Genomic DNA, 17,873 nt, shown 5'->3' on the forward strand with positions numbered 1-17,873 from the left:
AGACCATATACCTTTTTAATAATCAAAATCAACACTGGAAAACCATAGCATTGACACTGATTGGGGAGGTTTCAATGGCTAACAGCCCGTGCGGATATGAACTGAAAGTGGAAGACGGGGCTAGCAGCCGGAACAAAGGATGTGACTCTTCTCAGTGTAGAGAATAATAAACGGTCAAGGAAAACTTAGCCGTAGGTAACATTGCAAAGTCAGAATTGTAAGTGGTTCTTTGTATAAATAAATATGGGTTATTTATTATATACAGTACTTCTGGTAACTGGTATGCTAATAGTAATGGCAGTTATGTTATAGTCTCTGTCTTCTTTGGATTGTGACAGTGCGAAATGCACGGGGTTGTATGTACTTCTGCACTAACTTCTACACCATTCCTATCAGCATGTTGTCTGCTTCTTCCTGCATGAATGGTGTCCAACCACAAACACAATTTCAGTAATATTAATTCAGATACTCTACTGGGTTATTTTTTGGACTCATCTATATTATTCTCCAGAAACAGCCCCAACCTGAATGGAAAAATCAGTAGTACTAATGATGAAGGTAGAATATCAGTGTAATGAATTGTTTTCCTTTGTATTTAATCATGCCTCTGATTTCCTTAGGACACTGACCCAGAGGATGCAGTGGTCCAAGGTGTGCCTGTCTATGAAGGTGATGATTCTGTGCAAGACGTAGCTGTTGTGTTGGAAGGATCCATCATTCTGCACAACCTACCTGACCTCTCAACTGCCTTTGCATACCTCTTTGGCCTTTTGTATGCCATGAACATCGAATATCCAAAATTCGGGTAATGAAATATACCTTTGAAGCAATTCAGACCATCTTTTTGGAGCTTGGGTCTCTGCTCACAGCGCATCAGGGCTCTGAAAACAAAGCTACAAATGTTTGTAGACATGTTTTAACCTTTTTCACTTCTGCATTGTGGTCAACTTATGTTCAGTCCCATTTCTCAGCTTTATCAGTTGCCAGTTTAAAACGGGTGCATATATATGAGCAGTCCATGTTCACTGATGCTCAGGTAAAGGTTACATTTGTATCAAGTACACTTGCACGTAGTGGTTTTATGTTCCCGCTTTTCTTTTCGATTGTAAAAGAGAGACCTGGGATTGAGATGCCACACAAAGCACTTTATTATTTGACATCCCCCCCTTGTGCAAGTGGTTAAGGCTTGGAAAATGTAATAGAGAAAAATCTGTATAATTCAAATATTAACACAGTTTGACAATTGATAATCATGCAAAGCTGACCACATCACCAACTGTGAAATGTCTTGCAAGAATAAATCTAGGAAATTGCAACCTAGGTGGTTTAATAGGGAAATAAAGTATAAAGTAAGGAGGAAAAGGGCTTTGTTCCAGAGATGGAAAATAACTGATGATGACATAATAAAGCAAGAGTATCTAAATCTACAGGCTGAATTAAAAAATGACATTAGACGAGCTAAAAGGAATGTCGAAAGGAAGATCGCATTGGAGGCTAAGGATGACGTTAAAAGTTTCTTCCAGTATTTTAACTCTAAAAGAGCTCTAAAAGCTGAAATTACTAATCTGCAGGATAGTAAGGGTCTTATAATTGAAAACGACATTGACATAGTAAATGAGTTCAATGATAGTTTTGCACGGGTATTCACTGTTGAGGACACTAGTAACTTACCAGTTCTTATTACTAATCCAACATCGTCTTTAACTAATATATATATAACTGAAGCTGATGTTTTGCAAAGCCTAGCTAAGCTCAAAATAAATAAATCACAGGGCCCTGATGGCATCTTACCTATAGTGTTAAAAGAGATGAGGGATATTATTTGCCGACCCTTAACATTACTGTTTCAAAAATCCTTATCTGAAGGTGTGGTACCTTCTGATTGGAAGCATGCCAACATAACGCCCATTTTCAAAAAAGGGGATAGAAGTAATTTGTCAAACTATAGGCCAATCAGTCTAACTTGTATAACTGGTAAAGTTATGGAGGCTATAATCAAAGAGAAAATGGTAGATTACCTGGACTCAAATAACATTTTGAGGGATAGCCAGCATGGATTTAGGAGAGGTAGATCCTGTTTAACAAATCTGTTGGAGTTTTTTGAGGAAGCTACTCAGGAAGTTGATGATAAGAAGGCCTATGATGTCATCTACTTAGATTTCCAAAAGGCTTTTGATGTTGTTCCCCACAAGAGGCTCTCACTTAAACTCAAAGCGACAGGTATTTTAGGAACTGTAGCGACCTGGATTGATAACTGATTAACGGATAGGAAGCAGCGAGTAGTTATAAGAGGCTCAATGTCACAGTGGGCCTGCGTTCATAGTGGGGTACCGCAGGGTTCAATTTTAGGACCACATTTGTTCCTAATTTACATAAATGATATAGACACCAATATATACAGTAAACTGGTGAAATTTGCAGATGACACCAACGTGGGTGGTGTAGCAGATACTGAACTAGCGGCTCAGCAGCTACAGCGGGATCTTAATTTAATTAGTGACTGGGCTGACACCTGGCAGATGAAATTTAACATAGACAAATGTAAGGTACTCCATGTAGGGAGCAGAAATATAAAGTACAGGTATTTTATGGGACCTAACGAAATAAAGGTAGCTGATTATGAGAAAGACCTTGGTGTGTATGTTGATGCTTCCATGTCTCATTCTCGCCAGTGCGGGGAAGCAATAAAAAAGGCCAATAGGATGTTGGGGTATATCTCCAGGTGTGTGGAGTTTAAGTCAAGGGAGGTAATGCTAAGATTATACAATTCCTTGGTGAGACCTCACCTAGAATATTGTGTACAGGTTTGGTCACCATATCTTAAAAAGGACATAGCGGCCTTAGAAAAGGTGCAGCGTAGGGCCACAAGAATGATTCCTGGTCTTAGAGGAAAGGTTATTTGAGCTAAATCTGTTCAGCCTCAAGCAAAGGAGACTGAGGGGGGACATGATCCAGGTCTATAAGATTCTAACAGGTTTGGATGCTGTTCAACCGAATAGTTACTTCAGCATTAGTTCAAATACAAGAACTCGTGGCCATAGGTGGAAATTAGCGGGAGAACATTTCAAACTGGATTTAAGGAAGCACTTCTTTACACAGCGTGTAGTCAGAGTATGGAATAGTCTTCCTGATAACGTAGTGCAAGCTGAATCCTTGGGTTCCTTTAAATCAGAGCTAGATAAGATTTTAACAACTCTGAGCTATTAATTAAGTTCTCCCCAAGTGAGCTCGATGGGCCGAATGGCCTCCTCTCGTTTGTATAGTTCTTATGTTCTTATGTTCTTATGTTCTTGTGTTGGAAGGGGATAATGGGCTGTTTGTGGAAAGTGTGTTGGTGGAAGTGCAAGGTTTTTTCGTGCAAGTTTCTGGTTCAGCTTGAATGCTTGTTTCTGCTCAGTGTCAAGTGTTTCAAAACACCAATTTCTGCAAGAGGAATAAACAGGGTTTCAGCTGACATTGATTTGTGCAGTCATTCTTTACACTGTAAATTTACATTTAAATGCAATTACATATAACAATTTTCATAATTTAGGGTACAGAAAAATTTGTTGAAAGTAGAACTACATGAGATTAAAGCAAGCATTTCTTTGTTATTGTGTTAAGAATATCATCATAAGCTAGTAAGCTTGTAAAGTCAACAACGGTACACACAAGTTGAGAATTCAAAAATCTCTTGCATCATATTGCCTAGATAATTTGAGTTTTCGCAACATTTTTTTTTTACAATGTAGGGTGATTTATTTTTATTTTTTTTAAATCGTGTGAGCACAAGATAATTTACTCTGTGTTTGAGGCCGACAGTAATATGAAAACTATGTCTACCAAAACTATGTCTTGGCGTCTAAACAAATCGAACTGGAAAAGCATTAATTTACAGTCAACAAGCAACACCATGAGCTCATTTTCCTGCAATATACTGCAAACTCTGGCATTAAGGCTGAATTTTACAGTCCGTGTGTATAGTAGCTTCAGAGGTGAAGCGACATGAAAAGTACTTTTTTTCGGTTATTATCGGTAATCATAATACACAGGTACAATAAATATAATAGGTGTCAGTAATAAAAAAAAGTTAGTGGAACTATGTGAGGCAAACAAATCAGCAAACAGATTAAAGTGGCAAACATAATCTGTATTAATGCAACCGAACAAAATAGTGTCAATATTAGTGTCACGCCCACCTCACGTGATCGGCAATGATTGCCGGAAACTGAGGGAAACCACCTTATTTAAACCTCGCACTGACATTGGTTTGGTGCGAGGTATTGTAGTAATGTACGTACTGAGCGCATTGACTATTCGTTGTCTCCCTAGTTACGTTCCGTCTACCTGGCTCCTTCCTCGACTCCTGCCTGCCCGCCCTCCCCGTGAAGCCCCTCGTGGATTTCCCCGTGTTCATCCCCCGTGTCTCCGGCTTGACCTGCTGGCTTCTCAACCTTCGGCATCCCCTTACTCAACGACGACATCGGATCACGTTCTGGACTCTGGCTTCTGTTCCCTGGCAACGGCTCGGATACAGCTCACAAACCTCAAGAAGCACCAGCGGATTCACACAGGAGAGAGGCCCTACCAGTTCTCCCAGTGTGGGAAGGGCTTCAGTCGTTTAGAAAACTTAAAGATACACCAGCGGATTCACACAGGAGAGAGGCCCTACCAGTGCTCCCAGTGTGGGAAGAGCTTTAGTCAGTTAGGAACCCTAAAGAAGCACCAGCGGATTTACACAGGAGAGAAGCCCTACCAGCGCTCCCAGTGATTATCTCGATTAGGACACATTGAGAAGCACCACCAGACCCACTGGGTTGACAGTTCATTATCACAGTCAGTCCAATAAGTGTTTGTTCTTGAATTTTTCTAAATTGTATTTGTGAAATACCTGTATGTCGGGTCCGGAGATTCAGAGGCAGTGTTTTAATAGTTACAATATATTTTAGTTACAATACAATATATCCCCTCCTTGGATTGCCACCTTATCGTGGTGGAGGGGTTTGCGTGCCTCAGTGACCCTGGGGGCTATGTTGTCGGGGGCAATTGCCCCTGGTAGGGTCTCCCAAGGCAAAAAGGTCCCAGGGGAGGGGCCAGACAATTCAAGCAAAGTCCCGTTTCCCTCGCCTGGACTAGAGTCACCAGGGCCCCACCATGGATCCAGGCCTGGGGGAGGGGCCCGTTGGCGAGTGCCTGGTGGCCGGGCCTTGGCCCGTGGGGCCCGGCCGGGCATAGCCCGAAAGAGGCACGCGGGACTGTCCCCAGGTGAGCCCACCACCCGCAAGGGGAATGTCAGGGGTTCGGTGCATTGTGGATCGGGTGGCGGCCAAGGGAGGCCCTGGCGGTCCGATCCCCGGCTGACAAAACTGGCTCTCGGGACATGTAATGTCACCTTTCTGGTGGGTGAGGTTGTGAAATATTGACTAGATATAGTCGGGCTCACCTCAACACATAGTGTGGGTTCTGGAACCAATCTGCTGGAGAGGGGCTGGACGTTCTTTTCTTCTGGAGTTGCGGTGGGTGAGCGTCTCCTCCTGTGCCGGTCTGTATGGGAAGGGAGCTCCGCTGCTGCCTCGGCCACAGGCTGTAGCAGTCCAAAGCTGCGTAGCTCCGCCAGGGTGTTTGGGTTCATGGCATGAAAACTGCTCGATGTTCGATGTTATCGTGAGCTAATGCAGCCGCAGCCGAACAGGGCGCCGCCATCTTGGAAGAATACAGTCAGAGGCTGGCTGCAGACCTCAGGCCCCATGCAAGACACAGAGCAGAGTACACAGAGGCCCTTTCCTCATCTAGGGGCACAAGTGGAGATGTCAGTGTTGGTGGGAAATGACAGAATTGGTAGCATTCCTGCACATTTATTGATTGGGAACATATAAAATATTTAATTTTTAGGAGGCTACATGAGAATGTTATTTATTGTAGTTTATTTCCAGAATTTTGTATGAACATTGTGTAAGCATCTTAACAAGAATAAATTTCATCGCATGAGCTTTAATTGTGGTGAGTTCTTAAAATGTTATGAAACTTGTCATATTGAAGACAAAGGTACATCAATTTTTCTTTATTGCACAGCATTTAAGTGTACTATGTTGGCTACAGTTTACTAAAAAGGGTTTGAATTGCATTCTTTTGTTATTTTTCTACAACCCATTACAAGAAAGACTAAGACTTTTTGAAAATAATAAACCAGGATGACACAGCGCAGTGGTGGTGTAATGGTTAGGGAAGTGTGCTTGTAATTGAAAGGTTGCTGGTTTGAATCCCTGACCATCAAGGTACCACCCCCAAGCACTGCTCCCTGGGTGCTGAATGGGCTCTTTGTACGTCAGCTTTCGTGTTCGTGGAAATGTGGCTCACTCGTTTCCGGTCTGTAAGAAATGGCATCATTTTACATTTACAGCATTTGGCAGACGCCCTTAGGCATAGCGACTTACATAAGTGTATTAAGATTCTACAATGATTTTTTCCCGATACTAGCTCAATAAAACCAAGGCTATGAATACCATCGATCTAATACTCTGTTGGAAAAGTGCATTTTTTTAAAAAAAAATTTAAGGAATGCCAGAAAGTATAATGCCAGAAGTGCTAATTCAGGTATTTCTGGAAAAGGTGTGTTTTAAGTCGTCTTTTGAAGACACTCAGTGACTCAGCTGTTTGGACATCTAGGGGGAGTGAGCTGCTTTGAAGCCAGACTGATTAGGATCCTGGAGGTTGTTCTGAGAGAGGTAAAGAGAGAGTTGGTTGTAGACTGTGCGTTCGAGGATTTTTGAAAGGAAGGAAAGAAGCGATACTGGTCGGTAGTTGCAAGTGTCCGAGGGATTTAGAGTGGGTTTTTTCAAGATGGGAATGACCCTGGCTATTTTGAATGCTGTTGGTACATGCCCGGAAGTTATGGAGCCATTAATGATAGTGGTGATGAAGGGGAGAAGGTCCAGAGAGATTGTCTGGAGCAATGTGGAAGGGATTGGATCCAGTGGGCAGGTGGTAGGGTTGGAAGATGAGATGACTTTCATGATCTCATCAACTGTAAGACTGGAAAACTGGGTCAGTAAGGGGGAAGGGAAATCCTGGGTGTGTAGTGTAGTGGATGGGGAGGGAGAGAATGTCTGGCAGATTTCGTCAATCCTTTCATCAAAGAAGGTGGCAAAGTCTTCAGCAGTCAGGGAGGATGGAGCAGTAGGAGTTGGAGGGTTGAGTAGTGATGAAAAGATATTATGGAGTTTACGGGGATCATGTGAGGATAGCTCAAGTTTTTCCTTATAAAAGGCAGTTTTAGCTGCAGTCACATCCGAAGAGAATTTGGATAGAAGAGTACGGTAGGAAGACAGATCTGCATCAAGTTTAGATTTCTTCCATGTCCTCTCTGCTACCCGCAATTCTCTTCGGTTGCTGCGTAATGCAGCTGAAAGCTAAGGAGCAGGGCGAGTTTTCCTGGGGTTAAGAGACAGTGGGCAGAGGTGATCAATGGATGAGGAAATTGAGGAGAGGAGAGTATCAGTTGCAGGTTCCAGTGCAAGGGAGGAAAAGGAGTTAAGGTCAGGAAGGTAGGACAGGGTGCAGGAAGCAACAGATGAAGGAGAGACAGAGTGGAGGTTTGGTCTAGTGGGCGAGAAATGTTGAAAGCCAGGATTGGGCAAGACAGGAAGGGTGATGGTAAAGGATACTAAGTGGTGATCAGAGATGTGAAGAGGGGTAGTGGTGATGTCGGTGGCTGGAGAGGGGCGGCTGAAAACCAGGTCGAGAACATTACCTCCTTTGTGTGTGGGAGAGCAGTTGTTGGATGTCTGAGAAAAGGAATAGTGAAAAGGGAGGAGACCAGAAGAAAGGAGCTTGTCATGGGGGAGATTGAAGTCACCAAGGAGAATGAGAGAGGAGCTGTCAGTGGGGAAGAGACTGAGGAGAGTATCCAGCTCCTCTAGAAAGTGGCCTAGGGGGCCAGGAGGGCGGTAGAAACCAATGATAAGGATGTTGGATGGGATCTTCTACATCTAAGAGATAAGTGGACTGGGATAGGTCTGAGGCACATGTCTGCAGTGATGGTGTGAGTTCGCAAAATTGAGAATAGAATAGAGAAGAAAGGATAGAACGAGTAGTAACAGATTAACTGCGTTTGTCTCTAACCGCCACAGACACACGTGTGTCTCACCTTCAATATAACTCAGTTAGCCCCACCCCTAATTTACACCTTCAGCGAGACCGAAACTACACTTGATCGGCTACCTGAAACTACTGATTAACAGAAACTAGCAGACACTACAACAGTTTCAACTGAGTCCAAGACAGAAAGTAAACAAAGACAGAGTCCTACCTTACTAGCAGAGAAGAAATCCAAATCAGAGCTTGAAGCACACGAAGTTTACAAGACCTGCCCAAATTTATGATCAGCGACGTTCGTCTTTGTGAATCCTCCTCTAAATCACCTACAAGTAAATTAGAGAAGGACTTTAAGATGTATGCCTCTTCTTACTTCCATAGATACGAAGGTGAGTTTTGTATTCTTTTAACTTTGTGGCTAGCGTTAGCTATAGCTTATCATTAACATTACTCCCGGACAGTGTTAGTATATGTATGTGCTAATGAAGTATCTATGATCATCCCTAGTCTTTCTAGCAGAGAATGCCTTACTTAATATGTTCTATATGTGTTATAAGTACATACTGCATTACTCTGTGTTTGCTATTCTTAGTGTCAAACAGGGACAGGGCAACAGGAGAGGTTGCTGTACGGGCGTTTTGCTTCAAATCTATGAAGAAGCACGATAAAAACCATAGTGAAAAAGTAGGGCAGTAGTGGTAATTTGTCAGAGTTCGAGTTCAACAGTTCTAAAAGATTTCAGTTCAAGCTGTTCAATGTTCAAATTTGTTTTGCATGTGCAAACTACGGCCATGTTCCATTTGGCCTCTGTGTTATTTCTTTTGTTGTTCTTGCATGTGTTTTATGGTGCATTCAAATGGTGGTGTGTTTACCGTGTTCATGAGATGAGTCCATATGATTGGCCCCCTTCTGTCGTATTCACGACATTGGATGGCAAACTTTTCTGAAAGCTCAGAGCTCACAACCTCACGTACACGACTTCCCATGTCATAATCACGAGTTCCATTTGAATGCAGCATTAGAATGCCATTTTAAGGAGGGCACTCCATCTCATGCCAACAGTTCATAAGCCAAATCTAACAATATGTAATGACTGAAAATGATCTGTCAACAGATAATCCTCCGAGACGCAGTTCCTGTAATTATGGTGCTGTGCAGATGCTCATGTGTGGCTGGCACTGCCATGTTCAGCCATATAATTGCTCTGCTGTTCCAGACAGCCCACATCTCCCAGCTCAGTGTGCCAGTGGTTCCCCCTGTTCAGAGCTGTACTGAATCAGAGCAGCAATGGCACAAACCCTGGACAGCTGTAAGTTTGCACATGTATGACCAGCTTCATACAGGATAGTTCAGTTAGATGTATGCCATACTATAATATTTAACAGCTAACTCTGACCTCCGTTTAATCTAATTAAATCCTCTCAAATATGAGAGTATAGTATCTCCAGTCATTTAACATGTTTTTCCCCCATTTGAATTTAGATCTCACAGTGAAGACTTTGACTGCACCATGTCTCTGTTCTCGATTTCGCAGGGTATAAAATCAGGTCCTGTTGGCAAGATGGTTGTAGTTAAGCCTGTATAAGGTCCAGTGTGTAAAGGAGGATTACAGTAAATATTAGTTGCTGTCAACGCATAACAATTTCATGTTTTGCTGCCTCGCATATTGTATTGTCAAGTCAAATACCTGTGTGATATGTTTTATTCAAAGGAGGACTCTCTTCAGAGGAATGATTGGCCCTCTTCCTGACCTGTCAGTGCTTCGGGTGGCAGAGGCATACAATGACTTAGATCCATTATATATGCCAGTAGTGACAACCATGGGGATGAGTACAGTGAAACTACTTGTGGAATCTGAATTTGGACCAGTGCAGAGGGGAGGTGTACTGACCTATCAGCAGCCCAAACTCCTAACACGATGCATAGTTACATCAGAATGCTCCACCTTGTCCATGTCTTCCCCTTGATGCCCATCATCTGTCACCAACAGAGTGTGCGTGGGTATGCACTGAAGAGCACTGGACCAGAGCCGTTTTCAGGTCTGGCACATTCTGAGACAATCCAGGATACCCTCATCAAGATTTAGGGAGGTGTGCCATGTGAGAGGTCACAGTACTGCCAAATCTCTTGCAGAGCGAATGATCAGGGGCACTAAACAAACTGCTGAAATGAAGAGAGGTTCGGAAATGGAGAGTCAGGCAGCAAAAGAATATGCCAAGTGTAACAATGTGAATTATTCACCTTGTGGTCTAGTAATTCACCCTGAAGCTCCATGGCTGGGCACCTCAGCAGATGGCCTTGTTTATGATCCCAATGAAACCCCGTCATTTGATCTGGTTGAAATGAAATGCCCAAACGTAAAGAGTTATGTTGACTGCAAGTAATTGCAGATGTCAGATGGCAGTTTTAAACTAAGGAAAAGCCATGCTTACTACTGGCAGGTACAAGGCCAACTTCTTATTACTGGTCTTAAGTGGTGCGACTTCTTCGTTTGGGTAGAGGAGGATTTCTTTGTTCAGCGACTAGATTCAGATATAGGAGTTCAAGAAGTAATTAGACAAAAGTGTGATAACTTCTATTTTAATATTTACATGTCAAAGTACCTCTAAATGAAACGTGCACAGCATAACGCGTGAGCTTCTCCTACTATAAAAGGGGTTGGCAGTTTTATCCAGAACGGGCCGGTGTGTATGCAGGATTTTGCTACAGCTCCCTAATTAGATTATTGATTTGAGGACTGATTGGCTGAAGAGTTTGAACGGCTGACCTAAAGATTATCCCGAAAACTTAGCTTAGTTCTTTCCCTGTTCCACCACAAATTATTCAGCTCAACAGCTATGTGGTAATTAGCACAAGAAGTTGAATCAGGTGTGTTAAACGAGGGGAAACCCAAAAATGTGCAGGGCTCCAGCCCCCCAGGCCTGGAGTCTGACACTTGTGTTTTAAATGAAATCTGTATTCATTTGCATTACTTATCCCATGCCCTGACAAGAGGTTTATTTTGAAAATTCATTAGCAAGCAAGCCACTGTAAAAAATTCATTAATGCTTCCAACAATCGATAGGGGTATAACAGAACCAAACAGTTAATTCTCCTTCACCTTTCAGTTTACATGCTCCACATGCACTCTCAGACATGCAATTTTCTGTGTCTGGAGGACATTGTGTGCTGGCATCTGTCTTTTTTTTGTTGAGAAAAGCTGGACAGTACACCTTTGTCAACCATGATGGCCATGTCTGCTGTAAGAAGGTCAGCTAACCCTGATCTCCAAAAGTTCTGTGTCACTTATTGACCCCTCATAGAGTGAAGAAACAAAGGTCACTGCACCATGGTGGGGGGGGGGCATCCCAATCAACGCCTTCATTGTGCAGTGAGACTTGTATGTAGAGAACATCTCACTTTGGAGGAGAGGAGAGGATGGAGTTTGGCACCTGAGCTCAGTGCAATCTACTATTACCTGAGTATCAGGAAAGTCTTTGAAGTCATCAGGGAGGTGAGCTGTAACATCCTCAGCATCCATCCAGATACACACAGAGCCCAAGGGAAGTTTGACTAACATGTAATTCCCGTTTGTTTCTTCTCAAAAACTTTAATGCACAAAGAATAAATGTATTCTAGGATAAGCTGCAAATACAAACCATCTGTGTTGGACATCAGATCCTGCTTCGTTCCTCCTTTCAGCAGCTTTGGCCCTTGACGTGCGAATCATTTTGTGTACAGACAGCTTAATCAGTTCCCAAAAAAACATTAAGTGACGGTAACTTCAAAATCTATGGGAACAGAACACAGAATAATATAGTATATTGTTTATATTATTATTCACAAATGAATTAAGCTGTGATTTTGTGTAACATAGCTAGCATTGTATTAGCTTACCTTGTGTAGAATCGAATGTCATCGTCGGATCCGGGGAATCTTTGTAATCCAAAAGTAGATTTAATTCTGAGTTCCTGGATCTCTTTCTTTAACACTTCTATTTCGTCTTTTAATGTAATGTTTTCGTTTACTGCCATGTCCAGGACAGCAGGTTCAGGGAGAGAACAATAGTCATGATCGACAGTGAATTGCATTACATAGGCTGCTCATCTGCTGCTGGCTTGTCTGGCTCAGGCCTACTTACTTGGTCCCATACACTGAGTCTTGGTGTAATGGACTAATCGTTCCACTGAAATTATACTGGAACAGCTCCTTTATTTAACCTCCTTTTCCCCTCAGATGTATTAGGCTGAATAATCTGATCTGGGGTGAAGTGCAAACTGCAGACTTTGCTGTGACAGCAAAAACTCTTGTATTTGTCATAGTTAGCATTAGCATTTTCCCCAAAGAAATTAATGAGTGGTCCCCATAAAGACATGTTTACCCAATGTGTGTGTGTGTGTGTGTGTGTGTGTGTGAGATTGTATGTATGTATGTACCAGGCTCCAGCTAGGCCTAGATGATGTACAGATGTACAGTTCATTGGGTTCTGGGTCTGTCTAGCATACCAGGTCACCCCCTCTTGTACCTGTTACCCCCTTTGAGGGCAGATTTGCTCTCTTATATTGTCTAGATAGCTGTGGGGGGGTTATGGGCAGAGGAAGGTTGTTATTTCATTTGGGGTTGTTGCTAACCCCGAGCCTGGGTAGACTAAACAAATAACTCTTGGTCTTAAAGCCTTTTGAAACTCTCAGTCTAATGTGTAATAAGTTGTATGTATTATTTTGTTATTTTGTTTCTGTATTAAACATAAAATTTGTACTGCATCAGGAATCTTTTAGTTGGTTAATGTTAGGGGTTGGGCATCCTCAAGTAGAGGCCGTAACACCGTCATTGGTGGAGGCCATGAGCGAATCAGGAGGGCTCTACCCATGTTCAATGAGACAGGTGACTTCTAGTAAGCTCCTTACCTCCTTCTCCTGCTCTCTGACAGAGCTCACTTCATTAATCTCACAGAAGAGCAGCTGTAATCAGTGCACGCTCCTTACCTCCTCCTCCTGCTCTCTGACAGAGCTCATTTCATTAATCTCACAGAAGAGGAGCTGTAATCAGTGCACGCTCCTTACCTCCTCCTCCTACTCTCTGACAGAGCTCACTTCATTAATCTCACAAAAGAGCAGCTGTAATCAGTGCACGCTCCTTACCTCCTCCTTCTGCTCTCTGACAGAGCTCACTTCATTAATCTCACAGACGAGCAGCTGAGCAGCGACAATGCTGCAGGATTCCTCTATCCTTAATGATGCCAAAGAAAATGTTCAGCCCGACTTGTAGGCTGCTGTATCATACCAGCACATAAATTTCTGACTTCTCTTACGGTTCCATTTGCCATCATATTTTCTAGTAATTTTTCCACTCTACTACACTATTAACATGGAAGGATTTAAAAAAATATATAATCAGGATTTTAGAGAGGGAAAAAAACTTATCACAGCATTTATAGCCATTACATACATAAAATGATTATTATCTTTCCCTTTCTGCCCTAAAGTTCATTCCCTTCTCAGTGAAGCCCCTGATACCATCTGTCAGTAGTGACCAGGAGGCCATTTGCTTACTAGCTGTCAGCCGCTGTCCCGCGCTCTCCTCCCGCTGCCCTGGGGCTGTGCTGCTCCTCAAACTTAATAATAATGTTACGATCCCTAGTCTAGGGTTAGGGATCGACAGAAAGGAAAGGGAAAGGGTAAGGGAATGACAAGACAAACGGGAAAAGGGAACACGAGAAACGAAGGGATCTTTTTTTGTATTTTTATATCTATTCATGGACACTTCAAAAACACCAGGTGCAACAGGACTTCAGGAGTGACAGTGGCCAAAACAACAAACAAAACACATCTGGCGAACACGACCCAAATCTAAGCTAACCCTAAATGTAACAAAATGAGGAAACAAAAAGAACAACACTAAACCCTGACTCCCTAACCAAACAACCACAACACACACATACGAAGCAAACACACAACCCAAAATACAGTGTCCAAGGGGGCGAGCAAAAGAGTAGTCGGTAGTCAGGTGAGAGATCAAAGAAACCAGAAAAGCAATCAAACCAAAGCGAAAGTACAAAAGGGGTAAAGCGAGAAATCAGGAACCAATAAACCAAAACCGTCATGCACAATAATCTAAACCAATAAGCAAACCAATAATTCAAAATTAATGAGCAGATCTCCCGAGATGTACAAGCTGTGGCCCTTTCTTTTCAGGAACCGGAAATGACATGCGGTGCATCGGGCAAGCAGTGGGCGGGGTCTGGACGGGGAGGCAGAGCAAGGGTCGAATGGCGGACAAGCTGCTGATGACAAGGCCTGTGGGCGAAGCGGAAGATGCAGCTGCACGTAACAAATAATAATAATAATAATAATAATAATAATAATAATAAGTTCAAGTTACTTTATTGGTACCCGAAGGTAAATTTTGTTTGCAGTAAAGAGTCTACACACAAACCCAAGTAGGAGAAACAAAAAACACATGTCACACATCACTCATTATACCACAATACAGGGTCCATCCCTAACAATAAACAGTAAAAACACTATTATCAGTAACAAATAACAATAATAAAATCCTAACAATATAAATAGCTATAACTTATAACTTATTCCTCAGTGTAATGGCTGTCGGAATAAAACTGTTCCTGTAACGTTTTGTCCTGCACCTGGGAATTATGAACCTGCGACCAGATGGAAGAAGCTGAAACTCAGTATGTAATGGATGAAAAATGCCAAGTAATACTGAGCTGGTTATGTGCTGTATTTGTCTCACGTACAGACTATCCAAGTTTGCCTGTGGTTCACCAATCAGCCTGCCAGACCACTTAATTATTTGATTGAGTGAGTTTTTATTTTTCACTGAAAGATTCCCAAACCGAGCCGCTAACTCAAACGATAAAACTGATTCAGTAAAAGCCTGATAAAACAGGCTCATGATGGATCTATCAATGTGGAAGCGGCTCAGTTTCCTCAGACAAAACAGGCGCTGGTGCCCCATTTAACACACGGCTTCACAGTTCAATCCAAACGTGAGTTTTGAGTCTATAATCGTTCCCAGGTATTTGTAGGATTGTACACAATCTACAGTTTGACCTTTGATTAAAGTCCTTTGTTTTGCAAATGGATTTTTCCTGAAGTCAATGAGCATATCCTTTGTCTCAGACACGTTTAGCTGAAGGTGGGATACCTCACACCACTCGACAAAGTCGCTGATGAAGGGACCATGACCAGCTTCACTATCTTGGAGTAGACTAACAATAACTGAAAGCAGAGCAGAGGAAAAGTCAACAAATAAATGTCTGGCATGAGAGCCATTTTTATCCAAATGTTTACAAAGTAAATGAAGCAGGGTGACTGTGGTGTCCTCCACCCCCCTGTGAGATCTATAAGCAAACTGCACAGGGTGAAGTAGGTGCTCTGGGATTGTCCATGTAGGCAGCCGTGCAGTGGAATTGTGGTGCAGGTTGTTGTCCTGGGTAAACCAGGTCTCTTCCAATGGTGTCATCTCGTAATGTCCAGGTGATGGATGCTGGAGCCCTTTCAGCTGGCTGCTCACACAGGACGGGAAAGAGGCCTAATGTGGGCGAGGTGATTTCCACACCTTCTTCATCCAGCATTATTCTGCATCCCAACTTCCCAATGGGTCTCTTCCCGTCATATGCATAGCATATGTATATACAGTATATACACACACACGCACTGTCATACATATATAGAAACATACAGTACATGAATCAAACAGTAATAATAATAATACCAAAAAAATCAGAAGGGGGGGGATGTTGAGGTATCTTTTATCCACAAAATATTTTGCTGCAAATATCAGTAAAGTTAAATATAAACAAAAATACCGATATAGAAAGAAATGAGAGGAATGAAGGGGAAAGAAAAGTAATTAAGCTGCAGCTTGGTAATTACATAGAGTAATGGAAGGGCTCAACGTAAAAGTACAAAAAAGAGTGATAGATGAGTGACTGTTAAGGTTTGTTTGAGTGTGTGTCTGTGAGTGTGTAAGGATGAACATGTGTGTAACACAGGATGAGCATGCACACGTGTGTATGTGTGTATTGACTGCGATTATACGTTTAATGCCTTTATAGAAATGTGCAGTAAGGGTTCAGTCCCAAAAAGGCAGCTGGCAGGAGGAAGTGACGTCACAGGCAGGTAGCGAAACCCGAGATGCTGTGCACGGCTACGATAAACTGGAATACAGAAATAAATTGAGGACTTGTTTAATCTTTGTATGACTACGAATGATATTATTGTTGCTGACTGTACATCTATTTAAGATAATATTTGAGAAAACAATGATTGTACTGTCACTAGTGGCACTAAACAGTGGCAGTTGCCGTTCGAATACAGTGCCGCCGCTCGTTGAAGTAAACCCGAGATGCTGTGCACGGCTACGATAAACTGCAATACGGAAATAAATTGAGGACTTGTTTAATCTTTGTATGGCTACGAATGATATTATTGTTGCTGACTGTACATCTCTTTAAGATAATATTTGAGAAAACAATGATTGTACTGCGCTAGTGGCGCTAAAAAGTGGCAGGAGCCGTTCGGGAACAGTGCCTGCCGGTAGTGGCAGGTCTAGTGGCAGGTGCCGTTCAGATACAGCAGAGAGGCACCTACCCGCCACTCCTGGAAGTAGCCTAAACCAGAGATTCTGTACATCGGCTAAATGATCAAAAGCAATGATTGTGCTGTCGCTAGTGGCGCTAAACAGTGACAGGAGCCATTCGGGAACAGTGCCTGCCGGTAGAGGAGTGGCAGCTGCCACTATTGTCCGTCGCTTGACAGTCACTAACTGAATGTGCAGCCGATGTCAGCTACGTTTTTTTCGAGACAGGTAGCCACTGTCACCTGCCACTTAGGAGTGGCATGAGTCTTTCACTCACCTTGTTCAAAGTTGTACAAACCATAGTTGTACTCAGATATATATATTGGATTGGATTGGACTGGATTATTGGACTGGGTTATTGGATTGTCAGCAGTGTGCGAACTATACCACGGTCTCTGGGGGAGCCGAGATCCGGTGGGTGTTTTGTGGCGCCGGGGGGGGGGATGATTAGCCGGTGGCAGGTGAATTGAATTGAATCGAAATTTCCGTATTGCAGTTTATCGTAGCCGTGCACAGCATCTCGGGTTTACTTCCACGAGCGGCGGTGGCTGTCTCTGTACCCCGGCAGGCACTGTATTCGAACGGCACCTGCCACTGTTAAGCGCCGCTAGCGACTAACAGAAGTGGCAGCTGCCGCTACCGGCCTTGACGGGTGCCTGTGACGTCACTTCCTCCTGCCAGCTTCCCTTTCAAGACTGAACCCCCTCAGCCTTAATTCTCATTTTTCCCCACAATGGCTAAAGCAAGCATCCAATGAAATAAAACATTAAACAATCACCTGAAAAGCAAGTTGATTATACATTCATATACCTACTTGAAGGCAAAGACTGGAAGGCTGGTGCCTGTGATGAATTTATGGCAGCCTGTCAAATCTCAGTACTCAATGACAGTTCTGTAAGCCTCATTCCACAGTCTTTTAAACCCACTTGAAAAGCTTGAAGCCGGGTATTCATTACAGCAAGTACTCCAATTAAATCATAATAAGGTAATATCCAGAATTACCAGTCAATGCATGATTCCAAACCAGTACCAGTCAAGTCCATACCAGTCAAGTTCCAAATTAATTAATGATTTCAATAATATTTCAGAGAAAATTCAGTTCTTTCAGTCACAATCTTGTTTCATTTCTTTAATAAATTTGCACATTTCCAAAAGTTCTGACTTAACGAAATATCAGATCACCCTCAATGAGATCTGCACAAAGAGCATACTTGTTA

At 42.7% G+C, this 17,873-nt stretch overlaps 1 protein-coding gene across 1 annotated transcript in view; it reads left to right on the forward strand.

Annotated features, from left to right (window-relative positions):
- The window catches only part of LOC111844380 (uncharacterized), a 560,559-nt gene that overhangs the window by 398,231 nt on the left and 144,455 nt on the right, over window positions 1-17,873 (forward strand). Inside the window, exon 5 of the mRNA XM_072710462.1 lies at window positions 4,517-4,679. Coding sequence (XP_072566563.1) covers window positions 4,517-4,679 — 163 coding nt within the window. The remainder of the gene's footprint in view (window positions 1-4,516; window positions 4,680-17,873) is intronic.

The sequence above is a fragment of the Paramormyrops kingsleyae genome, chromosome 4, assembly GCF_048594095.1.
Source record: "Paramormyrops kingsleyae isolate MSU_618 chromosome 4, PKINGS_0.4, whole genome shotgun sequence".
In the NCBI taxonomy this organism is placed as follows: Eukaryota; Metazoa; Chordata; class Actinopteri; order Osteoglossiformes; family Mormyridae; genus Paramormyrops; species Paramormyrops kingsleyae.